General features: G+C 39.5%; 1 protein-coding gene across 1 annotated transcript in view; it reads right to left on the bottom strand.

Moving 5' to 3' along the window:
* The window catches only part of LOC122656153 (pre-mRNA-splicing factor ATP-dependent RNA helicase DEAH1-like), a 52,286-nt gene extending 35,590 nt beyond the window's left edge, over positions 1 to 16,696 (bottom strand). The window contains exons 1-10 of the mRNA XM_043850609.1: positions 16,541 to 16,696; positions 16,307 to 16,437; positions 15,588 to 15,782; positions 15,404 to 15,472; positions 9,295 to 9,381; positions 8,426 to 8,462; positions 8,295 to 8,349; positions 7,876 to 7,935; positions 7,638 to 7,709; positions 7,334 to 7,397 (exon numbers count right to left, since the gene is read on the bottom strand). Coding sequence (XP_043706544.1) covers positions 7,334 to 7,397; positions 7,638 to 7,709; positions 7,876 to 7,935; positions 8,295 to 8,349; positions 8,426 to 8,462; positions 9,295 to 9,381; positions 15,404 to 15,472; positions 15,588 to 15,782; positions 16,307 to 16,437; positions 16,541 to 16,640 — 870 coding nt within the window. The 5' untranslated portion in view covers positions 16,641 to 16,696. The remainder of the gene's footprint in view (positions 1 to 7,333; positions 7,398 to 7,637; positions 7,710 to 7,875; positions 7,936 to 8,294; positions 8,350 to 8,425; positions 8,463 to 9,294; positions 9,382 to 15,403; positions 15,473 to 15,587; positions 15,783 to 16,306; positions 16,438 to 16,540) is intronic.
* Positions 16,697 to 19,074: the final 2,378 nt, after the last annotated feature.

The following is a 19,074-nucleotide window of genomic DNA, read 5'->3' as shown; positions in this document are numbered from 1 at the left end:
GCTTGGACCTACATCAGATAGCCATACCAGCTAATGTAGTCCTAGATAGGATAGGATCCTACTAGGAACCAGGTAAATCAAGAATTTTAACTATGTTGGCCGATTGGGACAGAATTCGGGTTAGGATTAGGGTTTTGAGCTAGGGTTTTATTCGGTAATGATGTGCAGGTTTTTAAGAGTCTATTAATGTAAGTTTGGTTTGATTTGGATGAAGTTGGAAATCTAGGGTTTCGGGTTAGAGGCCTTGTAAAAATTGGGAGTTTTTAGAATCCAGGGTTTAGAGATGGAATCTGGAGAAAGTGAGTTGGTCGAGTGTTAATGGCAGTGAGGGGAGTGAGATGGATGAAAGGGTATGGCTGGACAGGTTCTAGATGAATTAGGGATTAAGGGATTCAAACCAAAAACAAAGGGGATTGATTGGGGGGAAGGATTAGAGGATTAGAAGAAGAAATTGGGTGTCAAACTTATTGGAGATTCCACTGGCAGCATCTTGAACAGATGTGAAGGATAGAACCACCTTCGAATTGAAGAAGATCCTCCCAGCCGTCACGGCGTAAGTAGTTCATCGAATTCCACTGATCCCTTTCCACCTTGATATAACCAAAAGGATGCACACTCAGAAGAGTAAAACAGCAGCAACAATGGCAGCAAGCATAAAGCTAATTTTTATTAATCAAATTTGTATTCAATGCTGGCCTCCCTTACAAACTTATATAGAAGACTCAAAATTAGACTTAGACACTAAAAAGGAAATGCCTAACCCATTCCTTAACCTACTAGGTAACTTAAACTGACTAGGAAACTGAAATAGACTCAAAATAGAGTCTTAATCCAGCCCAACTAAACAACTAAAAGAAACACTAATAAAATCACTTAAATTGAACCACTGGTTCAAACCAGCTTTGGACCGGTTCAATTTAAAACATTAAAAACATGAAAATAAAACTAAATATAGGGTTAATCCCGTATGCAACCTATATACCCATATTTTAGGCCCATTAAAGTGGCCTATTACATAGAAAACCCTTGGGATCAAAGGCCCAATATATATATATATATATATATATATATATCCCAACCCTAGACTTATTCCTAATAAAAGAAGCCCAGTTTGGTGATAATTCTGCATCATACCAGCTCGTAAGGGCTGTGACCTGTTTTTGAAACATCCTGGGATCGAATCCTGCCTTCATTTTTTTTTAGGCTCACACGGTGTTCCATATTCCCAACTTGCAGACAAGCTTAGCACATTCCTTACACCACTGCTGTCCACCAAGTTGCCAACAATGACAACAATGCCATTAGATCAAAACCATTATCCTGAGAAAGGCTGAGAGATCAATTGAGAGAGTTGAGGGTGAGAGGCCCATGGCTGAGACAGCCCTCTATCCCCATTACCCTTCTATCCCTCCATCTTCTCTTCTATCTTCTGTTTATTTGCTGATTTGTTCCCTTAATCTGAAGATTATTGATTGAGATCAAGATCCTGCCTGGGGTTAGATCATTCGTGATTTAACCTTACATTATGATGTGCAGCCAAAGGCAGACTCTAGAGATTTTCGGTGGGCAAAGGCTAGAAGCAGAGCCACTCTTCATAAGTAACGTAGTCCTAGATTGGAAGGGATCCAACTAGGAGCCAATAACCAGGATCTCATTTGAACAGATAATATAATTAGGTCAAAAATAGGTATTTTGGTCTAATTAGGGTTATGGTTTAATGGGACCTAGGGTTTGGTGGTACGGTTAGGCTAAGTTGATGTAGGGGAGTCTTTACGTTAAACTTTTATGGATAAAAGTGATTTGGAATGGATCGGCGGCAAGGTTTAGGGTTTGGGTTTTTGAAAAGAGGAAAAGATGGATTTCTAGGGTTTAGGATGGTCAATTTGGGCTGCAACTTGGATCTAGTTTCCCAATGGATGAGGGGAGAATTCGATCCAAAATTGGGGTTGTTTTGATGGTTGGTTTGGTCTGGGCAGAATTTAGGTCTTGGAAAAGGTGAAAACAAAAAGGGGAAATCTAGGGATTGGATGTATGGAAGGTTAGAAGAAAAAAGGGTAGGGGTTAGGGATAATTTAAACATACTATAGTTGCAGAATTTCCTGGACAGCAGCTTGTCTGAATGAGATTCTTGAATAAAAATCTAATCTTGAACTAGAATTTGAATGTAGAGCTTCAAAAGAACCACTTGGGCTTCACACCGCAAGGTATCGATTGGATCAAACACCAATCCTAGCAACGAACCACCCGAACTTCCCACCGCAAGGTGTCAATCGGATCAAACACCGATCCCACCAGTCTTGATCAAACACAAGACAAATCTTCAATGGAGAAAAAGAGCAGCAAAAGTTTTTCATTAATATCAAAATTCGTGTACCATTCTTTGCCCCCTTACAACCTTATATAAAAGACTCAAAAATACTCAAACACTAAAAAGGAAAGGCCTAACCCAATCCTTAACTAATAGGGTAACCTAAACTAACTAGGAAAGTGAAATAACAAAGGAAAAAGACTCAAAGGAGAACTAGGATTCCCAATTAGGTTTACAACTAGAAATAGAATAACACCAAAAATCAACTCCTCTAAGCCAGCAGTCCATACTCCATATCAACCACCAAATAATTGTTAATGTGAACAGTGTTTGTGTGAACAGTGTCTCGGGATATTGTTCAAGTGAATAGTACCTTTTTGTTGGGGGTCTTCTTCATGCTTCAATCTACATCAATAAGGAGCACGATAGACACATAGATTCTAAGGGAGGAGCTGGTCCATCTAGAGCAGGAGGTGGTGGTAGTGGTAATGGATCTGCACAGCCACAGCCACAAGGGAGGAGGCAGGTTGAGTTTCCCATAAGGAGATCACAAAGTACAAGAGCAGCTCCAGAACCACCACTAGATGAGGACCCCGTACCACAACAGGATCCCAGCATTTAAAGGAAAAAAGGGCACAAGAAGCGTAAATTGACGCACATGTGGAGTGATGTGAAAGGGAGAGTTGGGGAGATTATGTCTCAGTGGTTGTTATTCCATAGCATCCCAACAAACTCTACTACAGGGCCCAACTACTAGACTATGCTAGATATGGTGGCTAAGGCTGGCCCAGGGGTCAAGGGCCCACTGCCTACAAGGTGATGAAAGTGTATTTGCCCCAGCAGAAACAAGAGCTTCAGGAGTATATAGATGGCCTGAAGGGGATGTGGGAGAACTACGGCGTGACGATCATGTATGATGGTTGGACTGGACCCACGAGAAAGCCCATCAACTTCATGGTATACTGTAACAGGATGACAGTATTCTTTAAATCTGTGGATGCATCCGAGGAGACAAAGGATGCAACATACATTTATAGGTTGCCGAAGGATGTGGTCCAGGAGGTGAGAGAGGATAATGTTGTCCGGGTTATGATGGACAACGGAAGCAACTTCAAGAAGGCTGATGAGAAGTTGACAGTAGGTATCGACTCTTCTGGACCCCTTGTGCAGCCCATTGCATTGACCTCATGCTGAAGGACATAGGGAAGTTAAAATTGGTGCAAATTGTGGTTGAGAGAGCAAGACATGTGAGCGCCTTTGTCTACAACCATGGGTTTGCAATGCAACTTTTTAGGGAGAACTGTGGTGGGGACTTGATCAGACCTGACGTCACTAGATTCGCCACAAACTAAATTGCAATGAAGAGATTTGAAGCGAAGCAGATCAGCCTCAGATCTATGTTTGCATCTTAGGAGTGGTTTGGGTGAAGGGAGTCGAGTTCCCCTAGTAGCAAAGCAGCACAGTCTACCATTGCATGTGAGGAGTTATGGCAAAACCTGAAGAAGGTGGTGAGAGTGTTGGAGGGTTTTAGAGCCAGTTGTCAAGGAATTGAGGTTGGTGGACTCTGCTTTCAAGCCCCATAATGCCACACTTGTCTGTTGTTGTGGACATGATGAAGGAGCACGTGCCAGTAGGGCCTTCATCAAGATTATCAAGGATTGTTGGGAGCTTCAACTTATGCATCCACTGCATAAGGTTTGTAAGCATTTTCTCTAATGTACCTAATTCACATTACATTTTATAGTCTATATAATATATTGCTATACATTGAAAATATCTATATGTCAATTTTCAGCATACTATCTAAACCACAAGTATCAATAATAACCATAAACTTGGGTTAAATCCGGATCTCTTATAGAAGCAGTGAAGCAAGTGGTTGCCTAGTTGGAGCCAAATAGTGTAATACTAATGAGGTGAGTTCTGTAGTTCATTAGGAATATAATAAGTAATTACTTCAAATGGTAATGGTTGCTAACATTAACAATTTTCCAAATAGTGTAATACTAATGAGGTGAGTTATGTAGTTCATTTGGAATATAATAAGTAATTACTCCAAAAGGTATTGGTTGCTAAGATTAACAATTTTCCAAATTGGTATAGATTAAAACTTTCAGGGACGCCTTAGGGAGTTTTGGAAGCCCTGCCGCAATAGCTGGATGGGCAAATACTGATGCTGGTATCCAGTTCCTCAATCTTGCTCTCTTACTTACATCTGTAATAAGACTTGCGAAATGCAAATAGCATGTCTTATTCCTGTAATGGAGCTGAATGGTGGGTGTTGTATGGGGGGTGATGGCGTGACGCACGAGAACTGAGGAGAATAATAATCCCCCCAGACATGTTCGACATCTGACTGTGAGAGAAACTGGAGTATGTTTCACTCATTCACTCCAAACATATTGGGTTCCCAATGTCTGGCAGACTTGGTGTATGTGCACTACAATAATGAGTCTGAAGATTTAGCACGTACGCATGGATATGGAGAAAAACATGGACCAAATAGAACTCACTGACATTTTCGAGGTGGAGTCAAAAGAGGAGGATCCCTTGGTGGAGTGGGTGAGGGATAGAGGTGAGTCGGTGATGGATCAGGATAGGAGTAGGCCTGACTCCCATATAGTCAATCAGACGGGGGCTTATGTGGATGAATATACGACTTCAAAGGGTCAGATACACTCACAGACACCCTGACCATTCGAACTCGCACCTGGCAGGGATGATGAGGAGGATCCTCACTGGTCCCATTCCAATGTCCACACTCGCTCGTCATTGTCTGCTCATGGAGATGATGGTGGCGACGAAGACGACGACGAGGATGGTGGTGGGGATGGTGATGGGGTCGATAGATATGCTTCCCTTCAAGAGGAGGATGACCAGCTAGAGGAGCGGGATGTGGCTCTAGAGCCAATTCGATTCACTGGGGAGACCCAGTTTGATCATACCACACAAGATATGGACCGGTGCACATCCATTCTCCTCACGTACAGGCTACACCAGAGGGCCTCATCGTCGGTTCCAACCAGATGAGCAAGTTGATTGTAGTAGCATGGACATCGCCGTCAATAGCTTGTCTAGCACTCTCGGAGGATTTAGTATAGGGGACAGCATTGGACGTGGGCACTGGCGGGCCCCATCCCTTGCCACAGAGAGCACCAGGCCAAAGTTCAGTTCATATAACCCTGTGTATGGTGGTTCCACTAGCGTTCGGTATACATCTTCTTCACCTGTTCCTAGTGCTCATGAACATGATGCCCACTTAGTGCTCTCACAGATTGGATCGTCCTTTGTGGACAACATCTTCTCCTACCAATAGTTCAAAAACTCGTTTCGTATCAATCGAAATTTTGAATATTTCGAGTATTTTGGTCGAGTCGAAACGAAATGCAACATCGAAAATGCAACATTTCAAAATCTCGGTAATTTCGGTCATCTTGTTTCGGAAATTTCGGAAATCTGCGTCATTTTGGTATTTTACACCCACAAATGGCCAAGCAAAACTCATAGAAAAAATACCATATTTCGACGAAATTTCGGTCAGACCGAAGCACCGAAACGAAACGAGATTTTAAACCTTGCTCCTACCAGGCCCACCAATCGTACATGCCGGCAACACCATCAAATCACAGTGGCTTAATGGCTGGTTCTTCACAGTACAGTGACCTATTCCCCAGGATAGGTTACTTCTTGGATGTAGGTGAGGTCGTTTATAGGGCAGTTGTGGAGGACTAGAGGACTTCAAGCGTTTCTTTCGGCACACTATGACGTGGCCTGCATTTGTCATACAGTCAGAGGAAAATTAGCATCAGCACCATCGATCCATGAATGTGTTTGATGCTCCACACAACTCTTTTTGGTATTAGCCATTATTGTAAGGACTTGGGACATGAGCGGGTACCCTATGACATGTACTTTGTAGTTTCTACTATTTCATAATTAATCAATATTATGTTTCTTCATTCATGGTGCATAATTTACTTGTTTTACTTGCCTTTTATGTCTTCTAGTACTAAAACAATGTGTAGAATGGACAATAATACACAAGGTATACAATAGGGTTCAGCCGTATACTAGTAGCAAACAAAGGATACAAATCCAAACCACCAGTTTGTATGACTTTTTTGCAATATAAAGGTTTACATATGTTGTTATATAGGCTAAAATAATGTTTCCCTGAAGTATCAGAGCCTAATATGGCCGTTTCCCCCCCCCCCCAAAAAAAATGACCCACTGAAACATACTAGCAGAAAATGCAGTGTCGGTGAAATTTCTTCCATTTCAGTATTTAAATACAAGTTTTTAATCCTTGCTTCATCCATCATTGCTGATCTAAAGATTTTATTGGAACTAGAAAATCCTCGGGTCCAGACTGGAGGTCCTTGTTCTTTAACTGAGTTTTATTATGTATATGGTGTATGTTGATAAACAAATGGTGCAATAAATCCAAAATGTACTTCATGCATATATTTTTCTCCATTGTAGGGGATTGTACTACTTTATTGCTCAATAAAAAGATGATTAGGGAGTTAATTTTCCATCATAAATTTGCATGCTGAGTTTTGTTTCTTTTTTTTTTTTTTGTTGGAGGGGTTTTTTTTTATCTTCCCCCTTCCTGTGTAATCAGATGCTCTCTTTTTTTCTTCCACCCCTCAATACATTTTCTCATTAGGAGTAAAAAGGTCATGCCCTTATCATCTTTGCATCAGACCAATTAAAAGTTTCCCCATTCTAGCTCAGCTGATGTCCTTGTCTCTGTCAATTGAAAACAGAAATGGAGAGTTCTTATCTCGACAATTGTTGCATTCATTCATAATCAACCAGCATATAACACTCCCAAGAATAAGTATTACCAATAATTACAATGAGCACATCCACATCAAACATACAATCGTAAAAGTAGTATTACCAATGAATAGTTGCCTATTTTAAATTTTGAATGATTGCAAACGGCAAAGAATTGTCCAGAAGTTTATAGGAACAGAGTCGGACATCATAATAAACAAAATAGTAACAAAAGTTCATTACCTCAGTATAACTATCCAGATCTTCAGACCGCTTCTTCACAAGCTCAAGAATTTCTTTCTTATACCTGCACATTAAAAAGCCATCCAGGCTTATCATTAATCCAAAACCTAAATCTGCCAGTATATGAGAATGGGCCAAGCCCTTGCAGCAACATTACAGTGTAAGATGAACTACTTGTCTTTTAACAGGAAGCATAGGTAGGGCTGGATGAATGAATTTAGCTTCCAACATACTAAGTCATACTCTCTATGATCAGCTTAAACCCTCTTAAAAGATGCAGATACAAATGAGATAAATTAATTACCTTAGCTCACGATGTTCTGCCTCTGTTAGTTTGACACCTTCAAAGAGATATTGCTCATCTTCTATGTCATCACTGATATGGAGAATACACAGTAGGATATCAGAAAAACAATATGATCAATTTATAATAAAATTTCAGGTCAAATACACATTAAAATAAGGTTGAATCCTCAGTATACAGACAGTGACTAAGTTTCACATAAAATGCAACTGTGAAATGAAGTATTCTTTCACCATACCTGATCTCCTCCAGCTTTTTTTGCTCTCTTTTCTTTAAGTATTCTTGTCTCGAGACTTTTCTGCAAATCAAATAATTAAATTTAACTCAATAGACTTGAAATAAAACTACCAAGGCAAAGTTAGCCAATGCAACAAGGAGAACTACACCAAACCAGAAAGGATATCCAAAAAAAAAATGTAAGCTTTCCTGAACATAATTTTCTTTGCTCCCAAAATTTTGATTTCTTACCAAGCTCTTCATCAACTCAGACAACAAACTGAATCATCCTCAATTTAGCAGGGTCAAACTCCCCACACAAAAAAGAGTCACTATCAAGTCTACTTAGTTTTTTAGACGTTGGTGCATGTGTGCAAAGGCAAACATAAAACCAATTTTCATATATGAATCAGAACCGGAAGAGTAGAAAAATGACAAGACCTCAGAGTTGCGGTATCGTCTTCCTCTAAGGCTTTAAATCTCTGAATTGCCTCCTCTGCAGATGTGACACTATGCATCAGATAAGAGCACAGATCTCAAGGAAACATTTGATTCAATATCAAAGTTCATACCTTCCTCCTTTCGAGATAATTTTGGCGGCTCTGCGAACTGTGAATACAAATTACAAAAGTCAATTCCAAAGAAGTTCTACAATTGACATACCACTTTAAGAATCTTAAAAGTCAACACGGACACACACAGAGGGAGGGGGAGAGAGAGAGAGAGAGAGCATCCCGAAGGCAGGAATAGAAGACCAGAAAAAAAAAACGAGTCAAAACAGAAGTTTTGAACCATTGTCAGAAAATGGATGGAGAAGAATAGCAATTCAGCTGAAAAGGAAAGAGGGATTTTCCTTTTTAAAATCTCATCCACGGACAGTTTTGCAAGATCAGTCATGTAGAAAGGCATGTGAATAACCCTATACTCTGACGGGCTCCCACAACATGGCCAAACAATACATTGTCTATGGCATATCTTAAAGTGAGCATTTATGAGATCAAAGGATTGTATAACTAGGGGAAGAATTCAGTGCATAGTGTAATAAAACTATGACGTGGATAGGGGCACAGGACAACTTGGGGAAGAATTCAGTGCATAGTGTAATAAAATAGGGCCAGTGGGCCACAGGACAACTTGCATATCAAGATATTGCCCGTCTTATTAATGGTCTGAACTCCCACAACATCCCTCCAGCCCACAGAAAGAAAGGGTGTCATCTGTTTTCCTAAAAGCAGAAAGTTCTCCCAACCCAAACCATCTCACCAACCTCAAATTGCCAAAAATACTTTAATAATTTTTGTAAAACCAATAATGAATCTGGTCTCATACTTGAAACACAATTTGACAACCGAGTACTTTGGTCATTTTGAATTGCCAACAACTGTTATTATAATGAAGAGAATTGGCATAATGACCATCGATTTTCAATTCCACCATGTACCTTTCGTGTTGCTGCTGCATCTCTTTCTCTTATGTTCATCTCTAGTTGTACCCGCTCTTCCTGATCACGTAACCTCGCTTCCTCTGCCTGTATGAATAAAGAGGCAATCCACACTGAGAATTGAAAAAAGAATATTTCTGTTCCTAGTAGAATCTGTAGATTGACCTGATACTGGCAAATGAGATTTACATTTTTTTATGGATAACCGGATAAAAAATTTATTAAAATGTGCAAAAAATTATCACAAATCCCCATACAAAGAGTCTAAGCCCCATAATAAAAAACAAAAACCTGCAACAGAAACCCTTCACGGTATCACTGATTTGGTATGCCAAAGGTCAATGAAAACATCCTAGTGAAGTGCCAAAGGTCAATGAAAATAAAAGAGGTGTCCCAACTGAGAATCAAATTATTGAGCAAATGGAGTAAAATCAAAGAAGTAAGCATTTAGTATTTTCAAATTCCCATTGCCCACAGTCCACACGGGATTTAGAAGGAGATAAATTGGAGGATCTTTCAAGTTTCTGTAGCATTGTCTACCGAGAATTCAAGAAATGAGCCAGTTACTGTTTCTTGGACTGTACTTTAGTCCTAAAGAAGTTCAAAAACTTGGTCCATCCAGCTTTGTAAATGCAAAATACTATTTTGTGGGAAGGAAAAACGATATTTCCTTAGGTACTTAAAATGTATTTTATGTACATTGTACCCGGGGTTTTCTCCCATGTATATTTCTTCATAATTACTACTACATCAACAGACTTTACTGTTACAGATCAAAAAGGAAAGCATGGCCACATGAACACAAGAAACTGTACAGCGTGAGGCATATTGACATACAAAAGCAGCAAGGGACAACTACAAATCTCATCTTACATTATCCTGGCTAAACAAGAAATTAAGACTCTCTTTGGCATAGTTTATATTTATATTTAGACCTATTTATGAATAATTAATTATGATAATAGGTTATGGGCTATAAACAATAATCATTTGGTTACTACTAGAAATAATAGATTATACAATGAAAAATAGGTTTAGTATGCTTAAGTGAAGAATATATTATGTATTATGGTGGGGCCGGGTGGGGTTGGAGAGAGAGAGGGGGACAAATGAGATGCTTTGTTCTAATTTTTGTTAAATTTACCAATTTACCCTCACTTAAATAGAAATCCTGCACATGTTCATTAATGGTGCCCGCATAAACAAACATTAACAATTTATGGTGATAAATAATAAACAACTCTCGAGCTGTTTATGGATTTATGCTTATATTGATTTATTTTAATGAGCAATAGGGATCATAAATCATACCAATTTATTTTAATGAGAAATAGGGATCATAAATCACACCAAACACATCTATTTATGTTTATGTATCAGATAAACATAAATTTAAACCATACCAAAGAGAGCCTAAGTACATATTCAGGAAAATTTTACAGGATTAGTACTAGCATATCATTCAGCCGTTGTATCTCCGCCTTCTCTTGTAACAGAGTGAATATAAAGTCGCAGATTATTTAAAGCATCCTAACATCCTAAAGTAACAGAATTAATGCACTAAGTTTACGTACAATCTACTGTCCTTGAATTAACATTTCAAATTTTGAGCATCAATTATTTTATGGAAAATGTCCTTTAAAAGGCTCCATTAGGATAATTATCTTCAAGGTCCCCACGAAGGCTATCAGATTTGGACAGCATTAATCGTAACCATCTATCCAAGTAAAACGTCCTCATCACACCTCCTCTAATGGAGAATCCAGGAGGGATCCTTGCAGGATCGATTCTGGAGGACAACCAGATTAAGATCAGGTTGTGTACGACCAAAGAGGGATAGAAGGGTTGCAAGCTAGGGAAGATGAAGAGTCACCTAGCCACAGTTTAAGTTTAAGTTGGTTTGATGGAAGGTTGAAGACGATGGAGATGATGGTGATAGATGAAGTTGAAATTAAGAGAGAAGATAAACAGAAAATAAAAGATAGCTTTGGCAGCCTAGAGTCCTACAAGTTGCCCAACCGTCGGAGTCCCACCGAGGTCATGATCGAAGGAGTCCCACCTTGATGCCACTTGAGTCTCACAAGCAAAAGTTCTAGCAAGAGGTTTTTTTTTTTTTTTTTTTTTTTAAATTCTGGGTCCTGAAAACAGCCTCCGTGATATTAGTATTTATAGGGGAGGGAGAGGTAAAACTACCTCTTGGATACATGCACTAAACATTAAATAGACATTTCGAATTCCCAAGCTAGATGGAATTCCAACACCCAGGAACAACCCCCCATACATAAAAACAATCCCCCAAAAATCTAGAAACTAATTCCCATACATAGGAACTACAAACAATAACAATAAATCTACCTAGAGAAATGAAAAGTCACTTAACTAGAAACTAGGATAATTAAAAGACACTTAACTACCTAGATATATGAAAAGACATAAAAATAAGAGACTAAATAAAACTGGGCCACACATTGGCCATTACAAAATCTGCACGCAGGCTAGGCCTGGCCAGACCATGCAAAGCCTGGGCTTGGTCTGGTTCTCCCGGCTGCAGTCTCAATCAGGGGGCCAAGGAGGCCTGAGCCTAAGCTGGTACCTTGTGGGGTGCTTGACTGGGCCTGGGCTGGGCTTGGCAGGGGTTGCCAATGGCCCTGCATCATCCTCCTTCACTTTCCACCTTGCCAGTGGTGACCAGGTTCATGCCACAGCTCAGAGTGGAGTATAGCTTTCAGGTCTGAATGTCTGATAGGGTTTAACAAGGTTTCAGATTTAGGTTTAGGCTTCAGGTGATTTTGCCAGAGGGAACAAGAAGAAGACAACACAGGAAAGGCCGGGAGATTTAGCCAGAGAAGAAAGGAAAAAGAATACAGAGGAATAATTTGTTAAAATTCTCAGACCTCAAAAGATTGGACTGTCACAATAAACCTGAAACAAAAAAATAAATGCATTACAGACCATCGCAAGTGGGATGCAACTGCTGATTGCGAAAGGATGAGCTCTTGCAATTTTTAAAGGTGATTCAACAAATATAATGGAATTGAAGAAGAATACAATGGAGAACCTGTGGTACTATGCTCAGCTCACTAAGCCCACTTGATGCAGATTCATCACCAAAATGGGCTTCTTTTATTAGGAATAAGTCTAGCGTCGGGATATATATATATATATATATATATATATATATATATGTTGGGCCTTTGATCTCAAGGGTTTTCTATGTAATAAGCCACTTTTATGGGCCTAAAGTTGGGGTACATGAGTTGCATACGGGATTAGCCCTATACTTAGTTTATTTTCATATTTTTAATGTTTTAAATTGAACCGGTCCAAAGCTGGTTTGAACCAGTGATTTAATTTAAGTGATTTTATTAGTTTTTCTTTTAGTTGTTTAATTGGGCTGGATTAGGACTCTATTTTGAGTTTATTTCAGTTTCCTAGTCAGTTTAAGTTAGCTAATAGGTTAAGGATTGGGTTAGGCCTTTCTTTTTTAGTGTTTGAGTCTATTTTTTAGTCTTCTATATAAGTTTGTAAGAGAGGCCAGCATTGAATACGAATTTGATTAATAAAAACTCAGCTTTATGCTTGCTGCCTTTGCTCCATCGTGAGTGTTCCTTGTGAGTAATATCAATGTTGCCTTGTGAGTAATATCAAGGTGAAGGGATTGGTGGATCTCAAATCGACTCCTTGCATCGTGAAGATCGGGAGGGCTGCTACTTATCTCCTTGCATCTTGTAGATCGGGAGACCCCATTGTTCATCTTCAAAGTTGCTGCCATTGAAGATCAGTGTTCGAGTAAGTACATTACAATTTCAGCAATCACCCTTCTTCTCCTAATCCTCTAAACCCAGCCCCATCAATCCTCATTGCCAATACTCAATCACTACTACTTTCCTCATCCATCATTAATAGACCATTAGAACCCTAAAATCTGCAACTATTCTTCTTCCCTTCTAGAAGGTCACATGTAAGGTGATTTGCGTGAGAATTCTGCCCAGCCAAATCTAACTGTTAGAACCTGCTAAAAATTTGAACGAATCTTCCTCAAACCCTAAGAGAGACTCGATTCAAATTTCAGCACCATCCACCCAGCCATACTTCGAGAACTCGCGAGATCTCGCCGAGTTTCTCGGTTTTTGGAAAAGCCGAGACGAGACTGCCTGGGAGTCTCAAAAGTGCAATATATCGGCGAGATCTCGGATCTCGGTTTGGATCTCAATTTCGACCCATTTTTTTAACCCACCTACCACTTAAATACCTTACCTAACTCGACAAAACACGACATATCTCAGCGAGATCTCGGATCTCGGGTCCAGATCTCGGGTTGACCCAAAGTTGAGGCTTCGAGTTGGAAAAAAAAAATGCACCAACTCGGCGAGATCTCAACTCGTCTCTGCTTTTCCAAGAGCCGAGTTGGTACCGAGACTCGAGTATTAGTACCTTGCACCCAGCCGATTGTCTGAAATTACAGTTTTACCCCTCTCTCCTACTTCTACTAGGAAACCTCCATAACTCCAGATTTGACCATCTGATTTAGCTGTAACTTTCAGCATATATTCCCCTCCACCCTACCCACACTCGACCTAAAGCCCTTGCCCTAACTCCACCTCTAAACCCTAGATTCCATTACTTCCCGATTTCCCAAAACCCTAACCCTAGTTGCTGCCCAATTACATCTAAACTACTTCTACTCATCCAAAACCAATAAAACCTAGCTTATTAAACTCCTTAAAACCTGCCTATTATTATCATATAAGAGTTACCCCAGCCCCCTAACCATAACCCTAGAATCTCCCTACTTTATATCAAATCTGCCCATCGAGTTAGCCATTCAGCAGGTCCTGAATATTTGGCTCCTAGTAGGTCCCCTACCTATCTAGGACTACATTACCACTGGGGAGCGGGCTTCCCAACTGGATATTCTTTTCCAGCGGATGCCAAGAAGTGCCAATGAAACTGAAGATGAATCAGCAATGCAAGGGGCTGTGAGAACAAGACTTTGGTTTGGGGATGATATTCCTTTCTAAGCAGTAATGCAATCATTTTCTTAAGAAGTGCTTTTGGGCTTCGGCCTTGTTGGTAGGATTATATCCCTATGCATCATAATGTACTCACTCCTCTGTACCAGTTTCTCCTAATAAAAAAAGTTTGTTAATTACCCAAAAAAATGACCATCAAGATAAGCTTTTCTTAATGATCTGTTAAAGAAACTTCCACCCTTCATTCATTTATTTTTATATTTATTTTGTACTAGGAGGCAGGGTTGATGTGACGACATCTAAAAGAAGAAATTTTCAAGTTTGATCAAAGGAAAAGGGATTGTAGCTCTATATTTCATTCAGTCCTTAATGAAATATACCCATTTCAGGAGTTATACTATAAGTTTTGAAGAGAATGAATCATGCTACGTGTGAAAGAGCATCACAGGCTCTAGAAATGGGATCTGTTAAAGAAACTCAAAATGTTACTGCATAGGACCAATTTCTTTAAGCAGATTTGGGGTTTAATACTACCTCCAAATCCCTGAACATTGCCTCAATCAAAGCTCGTTGTGTTAGTGGCAAAGAGATATATACACCTCCCGGAGGTCAGCTGAATACCCATCCACCAAACTCCATCTAAATTGAGTGATACCCCCCCCCCCCTTTTGTATTTAAGTCTGGTATCTCCATATAAAGTTTCCTGAACTTCAAAGATCATTTATTATTGTTGCCCGACACTAGATCAACTGTTGCTTTGACTGTCGGAAGATATTCTGAAAATGCAGCTAAGCAGAGTCCAATTATCTGTTTGACCTATGTAAGTAGACTAAATTCTCCCGAATATCTAAGTTTCAGAGAAAACCAACTTCCACTAAGGTCTTTGGATTAGTTAACGATAAGTTGATAACTTCTGAATCATCAGTTGAATTCTAGGTTTTCTTATAGACTATGCTCTAACAATTATAATTAGGTTGTTGCTTGAAGTATCCATATGTCCTAAAACATTAGGACTGGTATATCTACATAACCACCAATCACAGGGAGGGCACCTAGAATGAAAAACAGGAGCACATCATTGAAATACAAAAAAAAAATGCATATTTATGCCCCCCTCCCCCAAAAAAATAAGGTACCTCTAAGTTGTCTTCAACTTCAGAGGCGCGCGACCGGACACGTCTATCTTTTTCTTCTCGTCTGACCGCCTGAAATTTGATATATAGTTAAAACAAAAGCAAGCTATTACGCGTAAAGTTAAAATATCAGATTACGCTTCAAAACAAAAACTGAATTTTAGCAGCACAGAATGTGACACTATGCCTCATCTTCATCGTCTTGATACTCAGTTTTCTTCCGAAAACGCTTTTGATGGGAATCTGTTTTATTTGATTGAGAAGAGATTTTGTCACCACCACGATTATCGTCATCGTCTTCATCGTCATCAGCATGCAAGATCGTGTAACTCTTCTGCTTCCTTACCAACATAGCTGCATCTTTTTCTTGTTTCTGGCAATTCTGGTCCACGAGTAAAAGTGTAAAACACCCAAAATAGGATAATACAATAAACTAACTATAAAGAGAAAGTGCAAACTTAGTACGGAATGTTTCGCCAGATTTGTGAGGCCCAGTAACCCAGTTATTATCTAGATCCTTGCTTGTCTTCAGGAATCCACACAAAAGTAGCAGATTCTGGAATTTTCTGATCACCCTCTGGGATCAAGACAAGAACCAAGAATTTAAGAAGCACCGGGCTATTCCTAATGTTAGATTCCACAGTCAAGTTGGTAGAATCCACCCAAGGCGATGCTTAACCACCCAATTCTAATTACAGCCTAGAACGACCAGAAGAGAACCATCCAAACATGGCAGGAGACGGCCAGCTTGCATAAATGGATAATCATACTGTCAGAAAAGATGATGCAATCATGATCTGTTTGGACCAAAGGGTGAAGGTGGAACCACCAACAGCAAAATAATAACTTTTATTTGCTACCCCCCTAAAACATGGATGTCCCAAAAACTCCAGTTTTTGAACTTACATTCAAACCGGATGCTTTACGCGGAACTCTAGAAAATATTTCTTCAGCAAACACTGTGGTCTCAGTTGATGAAGACAAACCAAACTCAACAAGCTTGCCCAAAACATCAGCAGGAGAAGAAGCTTGCTTAGCTGAAAAATCATTAACACATCTACAATTAGCATGACATTTGATATCAGAGCTAATACCTCATTGACATATAACAGGGAATCAGAAGAAAAGGTTGGTACTCACAAAACCCAATGACATACTGGACAACCGTAGGCTGAGTATATCCCAAAAGAGTCATCAACTTGTCTGATACCCATGTTTTCAAATTACTTTCGTCCAGCATTTTCTTGGAGATGGATTCTACTAAATCAAGATAGAATGAAAGTACATTAGATAAGAGAGGAAATAGAGGACTCACCATATCTCCAGTCCAGTCTAAGATATTCCAAAAACATCAATAAAGCAACACACTGACAAATGTTTGGTTGTTGTTAGAAATTGTATAACATTAAAAATCTTTACCATGAAAATATTACAAGTTATCTGGGTTCACAATGGGATAGAGGTTCTGGTCTTGTACCCTAGGGTGGCAGGGGTAGGAATGGGAAAAGGGTAATGGTAGAGGATCCGGGATAGCAGTCTCTGGTCCGGGGGTGTAGTATATAGGTATAGTCAACGATGGGTGTGGGTATAGGCAAATCGTGGGAGGAGGATTCGGTGGTGGAAATAGGTTACTTAGGGCTTGTTGCTGAGGGGTGAGGGATTAGAGAGGGATCTTGATGCTGGGGTAACAGGGTGGGAAGGAACCTTGCGGGGGTATAAAGAATGGGATAGAGAGAAATCGCACCGTTGAACCTGGAAATAAGTTACTAATTAGGTCCCGTTTGGTAACACTTCCGTTCTGGGGGAATGTTCTTTTCACAGAAGTGCTCTTTTTCGATTCTGTGCTGTGAGAATAATCTCATGGAAGAGAAACAGTGTTTGGTAAAACTGTTACATTTCTGTTCCACGAATAGAAAAAGAACAGAAACGGTGTTTGGCAGACATTTTACAAAATCACTTCTTTTATACAAAAAGTTACATAAATGTCATTATGTTCATTATCCTTACGAACTCATCTTGTTCTCTTTGAGACCATTTTGCTGTCTCATTCAGCAGGACTCTTGATGAAGATGTCATTTTGCTAACATTGAATAAAATATAATTAATTAGTTCCCTAATTGATTTACAAACAACAGCCATCAATACAAATTCTATATTTCTAGCATGCTATAAACTTCATTAATCATTGAGTTCTAGCCTTCAATTGAAATTGAACAACTTATAATTTTTCTCATGCATTAACATATAAACATCAATATTAGCTACCTCATGGACAATCAAACAACTTAAATCTTTTATATAGTTCATGAAAACTTTTTAACATCTAAAAGGAGTAAATGGGGCAAAGGGCCACAACTGCATGATAAATTTTTCCTTGGCTAATTTGGATTGTAGCAATGACTGTCAATGAGCAATGCTAGCTTGGCTTGTTTGTAAGCTTGATTTGCTTGAGATGAGCCCAAGCCTTGGCATACGCTCAATCAGCTAAAGAAGCCTGACCAAAGGTGTAGTTTGCTCAAGCTCATAGGTATATGAATATTACGTGGTATGATTATTATGTTAGACAAGTAAAACTAGTAACAAGTTTTTTCAATATTACTTTTTGTTGACATCTTGTCTTCTACTACTATTAAGCTATGTATTATGAGTCCATCCATACCTGCCTTACAGCAGAAAACTAAGCTAGAGTACTAACAACTAACAAAGAAAGGAAAAGCAAACAAAGAAAAGGAGACATCCCCCACAAAATCAAAAGATTTTGTCTTTCATTTTCAAAATCCCCTTCTTTTCACCTTTTTTGCCTTTTTGTACGTTTGGTTGTATCCATTCTCTCTCTCTCTCTAGTCTCTATCCCACCTTTCCTTGGTCTTCTCTCCCCCCCCCTATTGTGTCCACTTTCCTTTTATAAATTAATTGTTTGTTAATTATGCCTTCTTCGGTTCTAAATCACACTCGGATCATTAACAAGTATTCTAAAACACAATTGCTCCTTCCCACCCTTGGGTGATGGTGACTTGGGGAGTTGAATTGAAATCTGAAGAGGTGGAGGTGGTGGTGGAGGTCTGGTTGGCTGCGGTCATTTCCTAGCGAAGCACCACAGAATTTAAATTATAAGATAATCAAGGATTAAGGGGAGCTCTCTCCCAACGAGGTCAAACCCCCCAAATAATGCCAAACTCTATAACCCCACTGGCCGACAACTTGTTCCACCCTTCACATGCAAACAAAAACTGAAAATCCCCTTCTCTTTCCTATGAAAATCCCCTTCTCACATCCTGTTCAACAATGATCTCAACGATGATCAATCAGACCCAGAAGATAAAGCTGAGCTGAGATGCAAAACCTTAACTCATCTTTTCTTGGGGTTTTGGATTTTCCAGTTCCAAGAGAGTTTTTGTTGGAAATTTCAGGTAGGGGTTTTCAGAGAGAAATAAAGAAATAACGAGGGGAAGGGCTGTTTCTTTTAGGGTCTTCATTCTCGGGGTTTTCCTTTTCCATGAAAGAAACCCTAGTTTCTTCTTTTCCGATTGTAACTCCCTGAAATCTCAGTGTCTGTTCACACAGGAAATATCACCTTTTCTTTCGTTTAAGAACCTTAACGGCAAGGCAATGGGTATGAAGCTCTTCTCTCGTTTAAGAACCCTAACGGCAAGGCAGAGAGTCACCTCCAGGGT

Source organism: Telopea speciosissima, chromosome 3 (assembly GCF_018873765.1).
Source record: "Telopea speciosissima isolate NSW1024214 ecotype Mountain lineage chromosome 3, Tspe_v1, whole genome shotgun sequence".
Lineage (NCBI taxonomy): Eukaryota > Viridiplantae > Streptophyta > Magnoliopsida > Proteales > Proteaceae > Telopea > Telopea speciosissima.
The sequence above is the reverse complement of the archived record's forward strand: the minus strand, read 5'-3'. Positions and strand labels throughout refer to the sequence as shown.